This window comes from Eretmochelys imbricata, chromosome 4 (genome assembly GCF_965152235.1).
Source record: "Eretmochelys imbricata isolate rEreImb1 chromosome 4, rEreImb1.hap1, whole genome shotgun sequence".
Classification (NCBI taxonomy): domain Eukaryota; kingdom Metazoa; phylum Chordata; order Testudines; family Cheloniidae; genus Eretmochelys; species Eretmochelys imbricata.
Genome location: NC_135575.1, coordinates 43,812,961 through 43,828,358, shown reverse-complemented (window position 1 = coordinate 43,828,358; position 15,398 = coordinate 43,812,961). Strand labels below are relative to the sequence as shown.

General features: G+C 42.6%; 1 protein-coding gene across 2 annotated transcripts in view; it reads right to left on the bottom strand.

Annotated features, from left to right (window-relative positions):
- The window catches only part of BLTP1 (bridge-like lipid transfer protein family member 1), a 244,078-nt gene that overhangs the window by 76,466 nt on the left and 152,214 nt on the right, over positions 1-15,398 (bottom strand). For both annotated transcript variants that reach the window (XM_077815193.1, XM_077815194.1), the window contains exons 45-48: positions 3,404-3,579; positions 2,592-2,767; positions 1,183-1,889; positions 38-283 (exon numbers count right to left, since the gene is read on the bottom strand). In XM_077815193.1, coding sequence (XP_077671319.1) covers positions 38-283; positions 1,183-1,889; positions 2,592-2,767; positions 3,404-3,579 — 1,305 coding nt within the window. The remainder of the gene's footprint in view (positions 1-37; positions 284-1,182; positions 1,890-2,591; positions 2,768-3,403; positions 3,580-15,398) is intronic.

Sequence of the window (15,398 nt, the reverse complement as noted above, 5' to 3'; positions counted from 1 at the left end):
GGAAGATGTTTACTAGTCAAAGAAAAGCCTCTCCCACCTTTCATTTTTTCTTTTAGTGTGAAACTTCCATGAATCCTCTTCAGCTCTGATTCCATTGTTAGTCCACCAATATCTGCTTCAAGGTGTGTGCGATTCACCATGCCTATTCCAAAGACTATTAGAGTCACGTGCTGAGGTTCAGAAGTAACAAGACTGCGCTTCCTCTGTGTCTTGCTCAAGCTGCTATTGTCCTGTTCATTCTCAAACACAACTCTACATGCAGGTTCAGTAGGGCTCCGAACACCTGCACAAATATATACCAATTATTCAGTGAAAACTTGAGTAAATGATCTACTGTGAAACCTATTTAAATTTGTATTTGAAACTAGGAATTATTTCCTGTATAAGGCGGCGACATTCTGGCTAACCACTGGTATGTCACTCACATCAGTCCAGTAACGTTGTCACAACTGAGCAAAAACCAAGACATTAAAGATTAAATAATAACTGTAACTACAGATGATTTCATTATTGTACTGTTAACAATTGCTGATCCCCTTGAACTAAAAATATTTGCTGAATGTTACAGCCTAGAATGAGTATTTAATACACTGGCACGCCTATGTGACTAGATATCAGCTTTCATAATGAGCAGCGGCCATTGTGCCTAATTATTAGGCATAGCTCCCTTCACTTAAAAAGTGGTGTGAGAGATTTTAGACAGGTAAACCCCATTTAAAAAAAAAAACCAGGAGAAATTTGCCTCCTTGAAATATTTCATCTTTAATTAGATTTCCTTAATATTTCTGGTCAGTTTAATGGCCAGAAATCTCTAGTAATTTAGTTTTGGTGGATAAGTTTCCTTTTAAACACTTTAAACATAACATTAAAAGAAATGTAATAATGGAATTTACATGTAGAGAAGTATGAATATTATCATTTGTCAATTAAATGGATTTCCCTCACTTGGCAAATCAGAAGTTTACTTGCAAACAGGAAACATTTTGTTTGGAAGCCAATAAGATGCCAACCTGAACTCAATAATTCCATTTTACAGTCATTTTTCTGAGCAGAACTACACAAATATTGACAACTTTTAGTAAATCATTTAGGAAAGAATCTTCCCATTTGTAAAATCTATCAGAATCCAATACTACAAAAATCTATGTAAATTAAATTATTTTCAACCCTAAAACATCTCACCTGTTGGCCCAAAAGTTTCAGATGATTTTTCTAAAATCCCTGTTGGATCAGAGATAAGTGAATAAAAATTCAGCAGTTTATACATATTTTGCCAGCACTCTGCAGAGGGCTCACTCTGTTCTGACACTGTAATTGAATCTGAGTCATCCATATGAATGGTCATGTGATCAACCACATCCTTTGAACCCTTCCTGGATACTTTAGAAGTTCTTCTTTCTGATCTCCCAAGAGAATTCTTGTTTCGAGATTCTTTTTTATTGTTCTCATTATTGGTTCTTTTGTTCTTTGCGTTGTTTACTCTGCTGCCTCCATTAATGCTTCCTCGGGAGCTGCGGCTAAAGTCAGAAGAGCGAAAGTCTCTATGTTTGCGGGTTTTAAAGGTAGGTGTTGGAGAGGCCGACCCAGCAGTGTATCTGCTGAGTTTGATGTCCGTCTGTGTAGCTTTAATATCATCTATCATTGTACTGAATTGATGAATAAGCCGAACCAGTGCCATATCTACGTGCTGGCTTATGGACTGGCAGGAAATTGTAAAATTACAGTGAAAAGTATTATAGTAACGCTTGTTCAGGTCATGAAAAGAAAGGGCATTGGTGGAGTTTTGGGGTGTACACATTGACTTCTCCATTACAACAGCACTAATGCTAAAAGTTTCCAACATCAATGCCGGTTTGAATTCAAGTGGGGGAAGATTGACAGCTCCTTGCCTAACCAAAAAAAAAAAAAAAAAAAGATAAAAGTTAAGGATTTTTTAAAAAGAGAAGGCCAGCATTAAATAGCTTTTATATAAAAAGTTCAATAAACTAGTAATATAACAACGTTCAGTTCCTTCAGGAGACCACCTCTGCATTATCGTTTATTCATTTTTTACTATATAGTTTTCCAATATTATACAATATATTGGCTACAGTAGAAACAATAGAAGTGAAAGTCATTTTGGTTCAATATTTTATTGTATGAAATGTGTAGTTTGATGTGTAATTTGTCAATTTTACCATCCAGTTTTGTCTAAGATGTTTTGCAAACAAAGAAGTAATATAGTTTTATTCAGTAAATGACAATTACATTACAGGATTGGAACATCCTAAACCTTGTCAACATCTCTACCTCCCATCCCCTTAGCCCCACCTCCTCTCTCCAGCCTTTTCTGTTGTAGACCTCAAACCTGAATAAGCAGCTGGGTCTCTGAGGTTGCACCTATATTTCTAAAAGTAAAATATGAAGATATCAAAATCATTTGGATGTAGCTTTTCCAGGTGAAAGTAAATTAAAGCTTAATGAAAGACTGTTTTCCCATTCTGTGAGGATGTGTTTCAGAAAGTCAAAACAGAACTTGAAATGGTGATAAAGCAATTTCTGTACTCTTACACATATATATGTAATTTAAAAATAATTATTTAATAATATACCTTCGTGCTCTCTTGCTTTTTCTCTCTTTTGTTGTATCTGAATCAACAATGTCTGCCCTGAGACAGTCCAAAGTCCCTGAGAATGAAAGATACTCTCCGAAATACATTCTATAGCACAGTGGCACTGCATCTTGAGACTGAATTCCTGTATGGCTCAGAAGAGGTTTGAAAACAACCTAAAAAAATATAAGGTCTCTGAATTAGTTCTGTTGTCTAGATATTTTTTATACTTCTGTTTTTTGGCTTCAGAAATGAGTTTTAATTTTTTTTATTATTATTATTATTAATCATAAAACGAGGGTATTTGTGATAAGCTAACTATATAAATTGTAAAATAAAAAATATTTCCTTTTAAATTTCATTTAATTTGTATTGCTGTTAAAAAGTACAAATCCAAGATTTAGACAGAGAAGAAATGTAGTGAATCTATTTATCCCAAAAAGCCCAGTAAAACTCTTATGCAGCATGTTTACCTCAGCCACTGGTTGCTTTAAATTTATAGCTAGATGAGGGGGTTCCATCCAATTGCAGCCCCAGCTTTCTGACTGGGCAAGGAAAGGAGTCTGCAGAGGAAGGCCCTCCACACAAAAGACCCAGATTCAGTTTATCACAAATCCCCTAGCTCTTCAGATTTAAAGGGAAATGCCCTCTTACTCCTCACTCATGGAAACATTAGGAGACTCTCACAAAGCTTTCAAGGTTATACTGTTTGATACAATACAAGGTGGAACAATATAACTACCTTACGTTTTACTTTGTTTTATCAAACATTTTTTCCTCCCAACAAACTCCCAAACTCATTAAATACACACCTGTGCATCTGCAAGCTGAACAGCAGGAAATCCCTGGTTACCCTCTTCTACACCTGCAATGTCATCCTGACTGGTGCTGTGCTGAGAATGTGTCCCATCCAAAGTGTTCTGGTCACTAGACAGAACTGTATTGAAGTCTGAAGCAGAGGGTATTGTGGGAAGATTGGGTGCAACACCTACAAAATAAATCCCTGTATGAACACTCCAGAACACCACAGCAAGTTAGAACACTGAGTCTACATTGTCTAGACAAAGAATAAAACTCATAAAAAGGATAGTTATGTAGAAACAAGCGGAATACTCAGAAGTCAAGTTGTAGCCTTGTTGATCCCTGGATCTTAGAGAAACAAGGTGGGTGAGGTAATATCTTTTACTGGACCAACTTCTGTTGGTGAGAGAGAGAGAGAGAGAAGCTTTTGAGCCACCTAGAGCTCTTCTTCTGTCTTTCTACTGAGCTCAGAAGAGCTTTGTGGGGCTCGAAAGCTTCTCTCTCTCACCTTCAAAAGTTGGTCCAATAAAAAGATATTATTTCATCCACTTTGTCTCATTAAAAGTCAAGGTTTTTACTAGGCTACTAACATTAGAAAAGAGCTCTTCAAAGAGTGCTTTGAGCTACCATGACATTTAGTGTATTTAAGTATCTACAGCTAATGTCAACAAGCTGACCCTCAGATTATTTGTGGAAAACAACATACCATACTCCTATTAAATATCAAAATACTGAAAGTTAGTTTGGTAAATCTGTGCAAAAATAAAAATAAATTGCACCCAGATCAAAATATAGGATTTGCTGGTCTAAAACGTAAAGCTTCCATGAATTAGTGAGCCTGAGGAACATGTTTGGGAAACAATTCTGTAACAACATAATTTATTATTACAGAAAACTCAGCAAAAAGAATGGTTATTTACCTTGATATAACTATTGGCTTTTGAGATATATTGTCCACATGGGTTCTATTTATTGCGTGCACACACTGCACGTACACACAATCAGATTCTTTTTTGGCAGCAGTGCCCATTGCGACCACACCTATGCTGAAGCTGTCCTCATGTCCCCTTCACTAGACAGCATAAAAGGTGGAAAGGGACAAACATCCCTCAGTTCTTTTGCCAGCACAGAATCCCAGGAGGAGGAGGACTCCATAGTGGCAGGTAAGGAAGGCAGGTTGTATAATCCATGTAGGCAACACATCTTGAAGAACCACAATTACTGTATGGTAAGTAACCAACGTTTATTATTCAAATGTTTGCCCACTTGGATTCTATTCTTGATAGCTAACAAGTTCTTGTCTGTTTGTTTGGAGATAGATCATAGCAATCCAACTGAAACAATGGCTGGGCCTACTTAGACGTGTGGCTGGTGAGACGAAAACAGGTGGGAGACTAAGTCACCCAGCTGAGTTTGCCAGCAAAGAAAGGCAGGGAGGTAGGATTTTTTCCTTTGGCTTGAAACCAACTCTATAAGGAAGAATCTTCAGTGGAAGGAAAACTGCACCTTGCCAACAGCACTGCTAGCTCTTCTTCTGCTTGCACCTGTAAGGGCCCTGATGGCTTCTACCCAGGTCCTGGTCTTGACTTGCTGGGAATGCAGGCTGCATGTTCCTTCTGAAGAAAGCCAGGGATGGGGAACCACCTGGTAAGAGAAGTATCTGTCGTTGGGGTCCCTCAAGCAACAAGTAAGAGAGCTACAGGAGGAGATGACTAATTTTTATAGTACCCGGGAGCATTAGGACTTCATCGACAGAACACACTTGGAAACATCTGGGATGGAGAATGCTAGCTGACTACAAATTACTTTAGCATCACCAGAGAAGAAAAGAACCACCTGCTTTAAAGGCAAAAGAAGGCTGTTGACTACCCTGGGCATTAGACAGTGCACCACCCCCGAACCAGGTCCTCTGTCAATTCGAGGTCAAGAATCAGTATGCTGTACTGGCTACAGGAGAAAAAGCGAAGACACCAGCCCCAAAGCTATGTGGCTCATGGCCACTGCTCCCAAAGAAGGGGACATAAAGTGGTGGTGGTAGGAGAGTCCCTTCTGTGGGAGATGGAGGCATACATTTACCAATGTGACACAGTGTTCTGGGAGGTGAGCTTCCTGTCTGTACCCTGCCTAAGAGATATTAAAGGTTGCCAAGGTTCATCACTACCCCATGCTGCTTAGCCACAAGGGTACCAATGATATTGCTAGGTACAACCCTAAACAGATCAGCTGTGACTACAAGGCTCTGGGAGTGACACTGAAGGTGTAGAGGATGCAAGTGGTGTTCTTGCCCATCCTCCCAGTTGAGGGTAAGGTTCCAGGTAGGGACATGCACATCCTGGAGATGAATGCATGGCTGTGTAGATGGTGTTGATAGGAGGTCTTTGGCTTCTTTGTCCTGGCTGTCCAGGAAGGAGAACTGTCCTTTGTCCAGGAAGGAGAACTGCTGGGGAGAGAAGGGGTCTATCTAAACAAGAAGTGAAAGAGCATCTTCACACACCAACTCGTCAACCAAGTGATGTTGAAAGCCCCAACAACCCATGCTTCCAAACATTAGTAGTACATCTAACTTAAGGAAGATCTATCTGACCACTGGTCTGGCCAGTCTAACTGCTCTGAAGAACATGAGACATGAGCGTTCTCAGCCAGGGAGCTCAAAGATCCTGCAAACAGTACATTACTGAGGTCTGACACCTGGCATGATAAGGTGCTTGGCTGAAATCCCTTATCCCTCTGAGAGGGAAGGGCAGGAACTTGAGGCCATTTATGTGACACAACATCTGTCCCCACAGACTTGGGGTCTGTTCCCTGGTGAATCATTTCTTCCGAGTGGCAGACAGGTTGACTGAAGGGAGACAGCGCATGTGGAATCGGGTTGAAGACTTTCAGATAAGGCACCATTCCCAGTTACTGACACTGTAACACCTGAGCTAATTTGCCTTTTGGTTCAGCTCCCCTTTCATGGGAGGCTTCCACTTTCCTATCAGTTAGATACTTGGAGAAAAGTCTTTTTGAATGGAATAACCATGTCCTTTGCTACAGATGCTACATCAACATTGACCTTAGGCACATCTCTAAGAGCATCCTTTGACTCAGGCAGTTTGTAGAATCTGAGAACATGCCTGTTAATGTGTAACTTTTTCAGGGGATTGCCACTCATCCTTGATTATTTCCCTGCATGATAGATACAGGGGAACTGCTGCCACAGGAGAAGGTTTAGAAGGAAAATATTTTCTTTGAAGCTTGTTCTTGAGGGCCTGCTCACGTCTTATCTGGATCCTGGATACTACCACCTTTTCGCACACTTTTCAAACTTTTCAAGGAGGGAAAAAACCTTTCTAGCATTTTGTTCATGTCCTGCTGAGAATCAGAGGCAGATATTGCTCCTTACTCAGTAAAGGAGGAAGTGTCTGAGTCAGAGGCAACCATCTTTTAGGTTTTTCTAACCTTTTTTGTTTGTTTTACTTGGGGAGAGAGGCGTTTGTGTGTGTGTGCACGCACACACTTTGCAGGATTGGCCACCTAGGTATGCCCTTGGTGGAGGTCTTTTGTGGCTAGCCTTGCGAATGGCCTTGAGCCCTCTACAAATTCCTCTCTCAGAATTCTTCCCTTTAGGTTTCCACTCTTGCAGGTCAGAGGATGGGAACTCATTGGCAGATTTTCCTGAATGAAGCTGGGAGGAAGAGGGGCTAATTGTCAGCCCTGCATCTCTCCCCAGAGTACTTAGGAATGCCATTTCAGGACTTCGGGTGGGACTAGACCCTGTCTTTATGAAACACTGTATTATAGGGACTGACTCACCATGAGGTCCTGAATCTCTCCTATGCTACCAGGGGACAGGACAATTACTGAAAAGGCAGTCTTCACTAATAAGGTGGTACAGGCTGGTAAGGAATCAAAGGGGGGCATCCCATCAACTCTACTATTAGTATATAAAGGTCTCAAAAGCGAAGGGGACTTCTGAACTGGAGGAAAGCCCTTAAAGATTCTAGCAATTGCAGGTTCAGAATACATCGTGTGGCCCTGGATAAAAGCATGATGTGCAGATATTGCTGCCAGGTGTATCCTTATGAAACCAATAGAAAGTCCAGATTGTTTCACAGCTAGTAAACAGTACTGAAATGGGTGTTGTCAAAAAAGCAGCTGCTTCTGAGATGCCCAAACAGAAAATTTCTTCCTTTTAGCTTTATAAGTCAGTCTGATTGAGGCTTGCTTTCTTAGGAGCAGTATTTTCTGAACTGCTTGTTTGGTGAACATCAGCTAGCCAATACAAAGGCTGTCCAGGTCCCAACATCCAAGGGATGAGAAAGGCATCTGACAGGCAGCCTGAACTGCAGCACTCTGTGGAGCAGAACACTCGGCATTTCTTGTTTTGGACTCAGGTAAATAAGTCTACTGATTGGCCTCCCCACTTACAGAACATGTTCTGCGACACTGGATCCTTGATTGATCACTCAAGGTTGCCTGAGAACGGTCGACTGAAGTGATCTGCTAGTGAATTGTGAATGTTGGCCCTGGAAAATTCATGGTCAGAGAGGAATATACCAATTCCAGAGCTGAATGGCCTCCTGATAGAGCGGAAATTACATGTGTTTGTTAACATGATACACATCTGTGGTATTATTTGTTAATACTCAGATTGTGAAAATCTAGAGCAGAAGCAGGAATGTTTTGCATGCCAGGTGGATAGCTCTGAGTTCCAGGAAATGTAAAGACCAGCTTCTGGAGGATACTACAGGCCCTGTGTTTGAATGTGATTTAGATTCCACCTCCGAGAAAGGGCACTGATCGCTAGTCTTGGTAGGTAGAGGTGCAGAGACAAAGTACTCCCTTGCACTCATGACCCATGCATTAGTTTGATGAATACAGTGCTTGTTGCAGGACCACAATCAATAGGCCCATGTGGTGGGTTGTTACACTGATTTCAACCACACTTGCATGGACCACAGGTCAAGACTGGCAAACTACATAACATAGGGGACACCATATGTCTCAGAAGCATTCGGCATACTCTTACTGATGTCCTTCTGTGAGTTAGAAGATGGTTCATCAGGTTCCCTATGGTTTAGAATCTTTCTTGTGGAAAATAAGGTTTCACTGACCTGGAATCTAACACAGCTCCTATAATCTCTGTCTTTTTAGTCAGAGTAAGTGTAGATTCTTTCTGTTGACTTTGAGGCCCACTGTGGTAGAGAGAGAAGTTTACTTGAACTGAGAAGTTTACCTACTGGTAGACCCCAGATCAACCTGTCTGCAGGATACAGATAGAAAGGAACACCATTTTCCCTTAAGTGAACTGTATGACTACCAAGTATGTAGCGAACACACTTTGTGGAGTGGGAAGAAGAAAGGGCAGAATCCTGTACTGGTAGTGAGAGATGTTCTTATCAGAAATCTGAGGTATTGTGACAGAGATTTTTGTTATCAATTTGTCTGGGGCGTTAGTTGATTAGGCTGATGCTGCATGATTTTTGGGGAGGAGGTACGGAACACATTAAGTGTTTAAGTTTTAAAGCTTTATTGATAAAATAATAAAACAAAAGCAGAGAGTGCTGGGGATGCTTTCACATTACTTATGGGAAGAAAGAAAGCGTTAGTGCCCCAAGCCTTAACCCATTTTTAAACTTACACACACACTACCTGAGACTGGCGAGGCCTGGGTGTAATGTTAGAAGAAGAGATGGGGAAGGGTGGACAGGAGTAGTGTCCTGGGCCCAGGTTGTTGAAGGATTTGCTGTTGATTTTTGAGTTGCTTTAGCTTTTAGGAGGGTTTTAAGTTTGGGGCTTTTGGGGGGAGGGGGGTGTATTTTACTTAGGGACTTTTGCTTTTGGTGCTTTTAGGGCTAGTTTAAGTTGGCTTGCTGTGGCCTTTTTGGTTTTTTAAAAACATTTTGGCTTTGGAGATTTTTTTTTTATTGGCTTTGGCTGTTGCTGTTTTATTTGCTTTTTTTTTTGCTGCTATTTTTGCAGCTTTGCTTAATCTAGTGTTTTGGGGTTTTTTCAACAGCTGGGCAGCTGCTAATTTTTTGTTAAGCCCATGACCTTGGGCCGGGGCCAGAGTTTTATTTGTACACGGAGCTAGCTGAAAGTGTTGAGTTAACCCGTTCTTTGCTTTTCTTCTTTCTCCCTCCCGGCCTTTTGTATTCTGCAAAGGAAACTTCCACTCTCCATTCACACACCTTTGACCCTCCCCAAAATGCTTTGCAATGCTTGCAACAGTGTTAGCCACATACAATGCTGATCTGCCTTCCCTGGAGATTCCCTGAGGGAGGGGGCCATTGGGGTGTGACATTCCCCTCCCTTGACCCCGAATCAACGTTTTGTTGTGAGCGGTCCTCACTTAGGTTTTTATTTTCCCTCTGACACTGGCTAGGGCTACAGTTGGCCTTCTGCATAAACAGCAATATAACCTACACAAAATTGTTAGGGCAGCAACAATTGCGTACACTAGCCAACAATGACTTTTGGCTTTATTAGTAACATAGCATAGCACATCCCCCTGTTGGCATAGATGCCCCACTCGAATGGCTGTGGCAAAGGCAGCTTTCTCCAGATTAAATGTGTGCTATAACACTGTAAAGGAGGAGGCATTTGTCTGGAATACGGTCAGTTGTTTCTGGGTGTGCATTAAGGGCAGGAAAACATTATGTCCTGTGACTCTGAAGAATGTTTTTGAGATGTAAAAAGTCTAGAATGGGAACACTAATTCCCTTCCTTCCTTGGGATGAGAATATAATAGAAATAAAAATCCCAGCCTCTGAACTCCATCTCTTCCACTACTCCAAGATGCAGGAGGGAATCCACCATTTACTTCAATAGTATTTCATGAGAGGAGTCCCCAAATAAGAATTAGGAAGATGGTAGGGGGGTAGGAAGGGACTGGAATTGTATGCAATACCCATTTCTAATAATGTCAGATCCACTTATCCATAGTGAACCCAGTCTAGGCTTCCTGTAAGAAGAAGAAGAAGAAGAAGAAGAAGGGGAAGAAAAATAAATAAATAAAAAGCAGTTTGCCCACAGTTCTACCAGCCTCTAGACTGGTGCAAAACCTGATGTTGAGAGGAAGAAGTCGAGTACACCATAGCTGAAGAGGTCATCTTTGTTGGAACCTGTTCTTCTCTGTTGGTGGATCCAGTGCCTTCTGTAGGTTATTATAGTGTGCACTACAGGGATACTGTCTGAAAATTTGAGATCTAGCTGGTTTTCTCTTTAGGGCTGACATGTACAAGAGAATACAAAATGGCTCTAAAGTCCTTAATGAGTGGAGGGCCTTGCTGGTCTACGAGTTGAAGAGGTCACAGCCCTTGAATGAAAGATCCTCTGTTTTGGTTTGGACATGCCTGGATGTTTGATTATTGGAGCTAGGAGGATCTCTGTAACACCACATAGGTTGCAATGGTGTATGTGGATACATCCAAAACAATATTCAATGAAGATCTAGATATCAGCAAGCATGACAGATTTTAATTCTGCCCTGTATTCTTGTGGAAGTCCTTATTAACAGACCATTTGTCCTAAGGTAGATAATTATATTTTGTGAAAAACACCTAGTGTTTGGTAATGTCCATCTGGAGACCAGCAGAGGAGTAGACTTTTCTGCCAAAGAGATCCAGTCTTTTAAGAGTCCTCTTCCCGTGGTGGTGTATGAGGAGGCCCTGGTTGCTTGAATAGTCCCTGAATAGCCACTATGACAAATGGATGTGAATAAAAGTACACAAAGCCCTGGGGAAGAACTTGGTACTGTCTATTTGTCCTCTTGGAAGTGGCAGATACTGATGCTAGAGTGCGCCACACGTCTTTTACAGGCTTTCACAATCCCTACCATAACAGACAATGGTGAATCTACCAAGCATGGAAGTGGGCAGAATACCAGGGGGCCTGTTTCTTGTGAGAATCATGCCTTTTCCTTCTCAAAGTCTCTACCTGACTCCCAGTCTGATGACCATGAAGCAGAAAGGACATCTTGGGTACCAAAACACTGCTGGCCAAATGAATCTACTCTCATGCACATGTGGGGGCATGTACACCAAGAGCAGAATACTTGTGGACAAAAAAGAAAAACTGACTAATTCGAATTTCAACAGTAACTCCTATTAAAAGCCAACATAAATATTTGTATTTTTTAAAATATGGCATTATTGTAAACTGCATTAATATGTGCTAGTTTTAAACAGTCAGAAAAAATATTTAGCCACACATTCCACAGAAGGATAATGATTCTTAGCATTGCCACTTTCATAAATATAAAGAGAAGGGTAAACCCCTTTAAAATCCCTCCTGGCCAGAGGAAAAATCCTCTCACCTGTAAAGGGTTAAGAAGCTAAAGGTAACCTCACTGGCACCTGACCAAAATGACCAATGAGGAGACAAGATACTTTCAAAAGCTGGGAGGAGGGAGAGAAACAAAGGGTCTGTGTCTGTCGGTATGCTGCTTTTGCCGGGGATAGAACAGGAATGGAGTCTTAGAACTTTTAGTAAGTAATCTAGCTAGGTATGTGTTAGATTATGATTTCTTTAAATGGCTGAGAAAAGAATTGTGCTGAATAGAATGACTATTTCTGTCTGTCTGTCTTTTTTGTAACTTAAGGTTTTGCCTAGAGGGATTCTCTATGTTTTGAATCTAATTACCCTGTAAGGTATCTACCATCCTGATTTTACAGAGGTGATTCCTTTACCTCTATTTACTTCTATTTCTATTAAAAGTCTTCTTGTAAGAAAACTGAATGCTTTTTCATTGTTCTCAGATCCAAGGGTTTGGCTCTGTGGTCACCTATGCAAATTGGTGAGGATTTTTACCAAACCTTTCCCAGTAAGTGGGGTGCAAGGGTTGGGAGGGTTTTGGGGGGAAAAGACGTGTCCAAGCTACGTTTCCCAGTCAACCCAGTTACAGTTTGGTGGTGGCAGTGGATATTCCAAAGACAAAGGATAAAATTAATTTGTACCTTGGGGAAGTTTTAACCTAAGCTGGTGAAAGTAAGCTGAGCAGGTTTTCATGCAGGTCCCCACATCTGTACCCTAGAGTTCAGAGTGGGGGAGGAACCTTGACATGGTGGCAGAGTGGTGGGATTAACCTGAAATCATTTTGAGATCAATTTGAGATTTTTTGAACTAGAAATACAGATTTTAAAAAGGAAATTTTTTTTTTCCTTTGGAGCTGCGGAAAGCAGCTTGTTTTTTCTCTGCTTTGGGGCTAGAGCGGAGACAAAAGGGGATTATCTTTGTGAATTGCAGGTTTTCTTTGCCTGGAGGCAGGGTACTTAACCTCCTGCAGGGAAATTCACAGTCTTGGTAAACCAGAAGTTTTTTTTTTTCCTAAAAGTAAATAGGGGGGGTGTTCTACCCATTTGCCTGGAGACAAAAGTGGCAGAGGCTTTGTTTTTTTAGGATTTTGATTTTTTTACAAGGAGCACAAGTTTGAAAAGGAATTTTTTTTCCTTTGGTCTGTTGGTAAGCAGGTTTCCAAGTAGTTGGAGGTTTTTTGCTTTGATTTGGGACCAGAGCAGAAACAAGGGAATTGTCTTTTTCTGCAGGCTGACAATCACTATCAGAGAATAGGTATTCTATTCCAGCACAGCAAAATTTTACAGCCAAGTTTTGTTTGTTTATTTCTAAACCGCGGGTGTAAAGTTAGTTAAAAACAGAGAGGTTAGGATGACAAAATCCACGGCTCGACAAAAGCTGGAATTAGCCAGATTTCAGGCTGAGGAAAAACAAAGGGAACATGAAAGACAGATAGAACTCATGCGGCTGGAGGAGGAGGAGAGGGAAAAAGAGAGGAAGCATGCACTGGAGATGGAGAAGGTAAAGGCTCAGCAGAATATACCAACAAACCCTAGCAATCCTTCTCCAGGTACTACTCCCCATCCCAGAAAGTTCCCCACCTACAAGGCAGGTGATGATACTGAGGTCTTCCTAGAAAACTTCGAAAGGGCCTGCCTTGGGTACAACATCTCTACTGACCAATACATGGTAGAGCTGAGGCCGCAGCTCAGTGGACCCTTAGCTGAGGTGGCAGCTGAAATGTCTAAAGAACACATGAACAAGTATGAACTGTTTAAATCCAAGGCGAGAGTCAGAATAGGGATAACACCCGAGCAGTCTCGTCGGAGGTTCAGAGCCCTAAGGTGGAAACCAGACGTGTCATTTACCCGACATGCCTACCACATTGTGAAACATTGGGATGCCTGGATATCAGGAGCAAGTGTTGAATCTCCAGTAAATTTGCCCTTCCTAATGCAAATGGAACAATTCTTAGAGGGGGTTCCTGAGGAAATAGAAAGGAACATCCTAGATGGGAAGCCCAAAACTGTAATCGAGGCAGGAGAGATTGGAGCCAGATGGGTGGAGGTGGCAGAGAAGAAGAAAACTGGTTGCAGTTGGAGTGGAGACCAGAAGGGACAACCCCAGACCACACCCTATTACCGGGGGCTGCCCAAGGCCCCACCTACCTCCCAAAGAACCCTCCAGACACCTTATCATCCCACCACCCCGTTCTCCAACAACCCTTCTCGCCCCAGTGACCCGTCAGCTGGACGATGTTTTAAATGTAACGAGCTGGGGCATGTAAAGGCCAACTGCCCCAAGAACCCCAACAGATTACAGTTCATTGCACCGGGTCACACCGGAGGTCCGCAGGCCCAGATACCTCCCAGATACCCTTGGAGCGGAGGGAAACTGAGTGTGGGCAGCAAGAAGGTCACCATGTGGAGGGACACCGGAGCACAAGTGTCAGCTATCCATGCTTCCTTAGTGGACCCCAATTTAATCAACCCAGAGATCCAAGTGACGATTCAACCCTTCAAGTCCAACTCTTTCAATTTGCCTACAGCCAAGTTGCCTGTCCAGTACCAGGGCTGGTCAGGAACGTGGACTTTTGCAGTCTAAGATGATTATCCCATCTCCATGCTGTTGGGGGAAGACTTGGCCAATCATGTGAAGCGGGCCAAGAGGGTGGGAACGGTCACCCGCAGCCAGGCTAAACAAGCCGTGAGGCCTAGCTCTGTTCCGGAAACTTCTATCAGGACCCGGTCAGAGGTGATGGACCTGGACCCCAGGCCAATGTCTGCAACAACAGTAGTGGATCCAGTCCCAGAGACCCAGACGGAACCAATCCCAGAACCGGAACCAGCTGAACAACCAAAAACAGACCCATTGCCAGCACTGAATCCAGTACTTGTAACCTCAACACCAGAGGGCCCCACCGAACCTGAACCGGCAGCAGCCCATAACCCTACACAAGAGGCTCAGCCAGAGCCTAACCCCAACACAGTGTCCCAGCGGAAAGCAGTTCACAGTCAACGGAAACAGTCCCATCCCCTACATTGCTTCCAGAGGGACCAAGCATAGGTCCACAATCCAATGAGGAACTGATGTCTCCAGCCTCAAGGGAACAGTTCCAGACCGAACAGGAAGCAGATGAAAGCCTCCAGAGAGCTTGGACGGCGGCACGGAGCAACCCACCGCCTCTCAGCTCTGCTAATCGATCCAGGTTTGTTGTAGAAAGAGGACTTTTATACAAGGAAACTCTTTCTGGGAGACACCAGGAAGACTGACATCCTCAGAGTCAGTTGGTAGTTCCAACTAAATACCGGGCCAAGCTCTTGAGCTTAGCCCATGATCACCATGGGCTAAGCTTAGTTTAGTGGCCATGCTGAATAGTGAACAGGACCAAAGACCGTTTGGGGGGTCATTCCACTGGGAGGGAATGGGCAAGGATATTTCTACCTATGTCCGATCTTGTGAAGTATGCCAAAGAGTGGGAAAACCCCAAGACCAGGTCAAAGCCCCTCTCCAGCCACTCCCCATCATTGAAGTTCCATTTCAGCGAGTAGCTGTGGATATTCTGGGTCCTTTTCCGAAAAAGACAGCCAGAGGAAAGCAATACATACTGACTTTCATGGATTTTGCCACCCGATGGCCGGAAGCAGTAGCTCTAAGCAACACCAGGGCTAAAAGTGTGTGCCAGGCACTAGCAGACATTTTTGCCACGGTAGGTTGGCCCTCCGACAT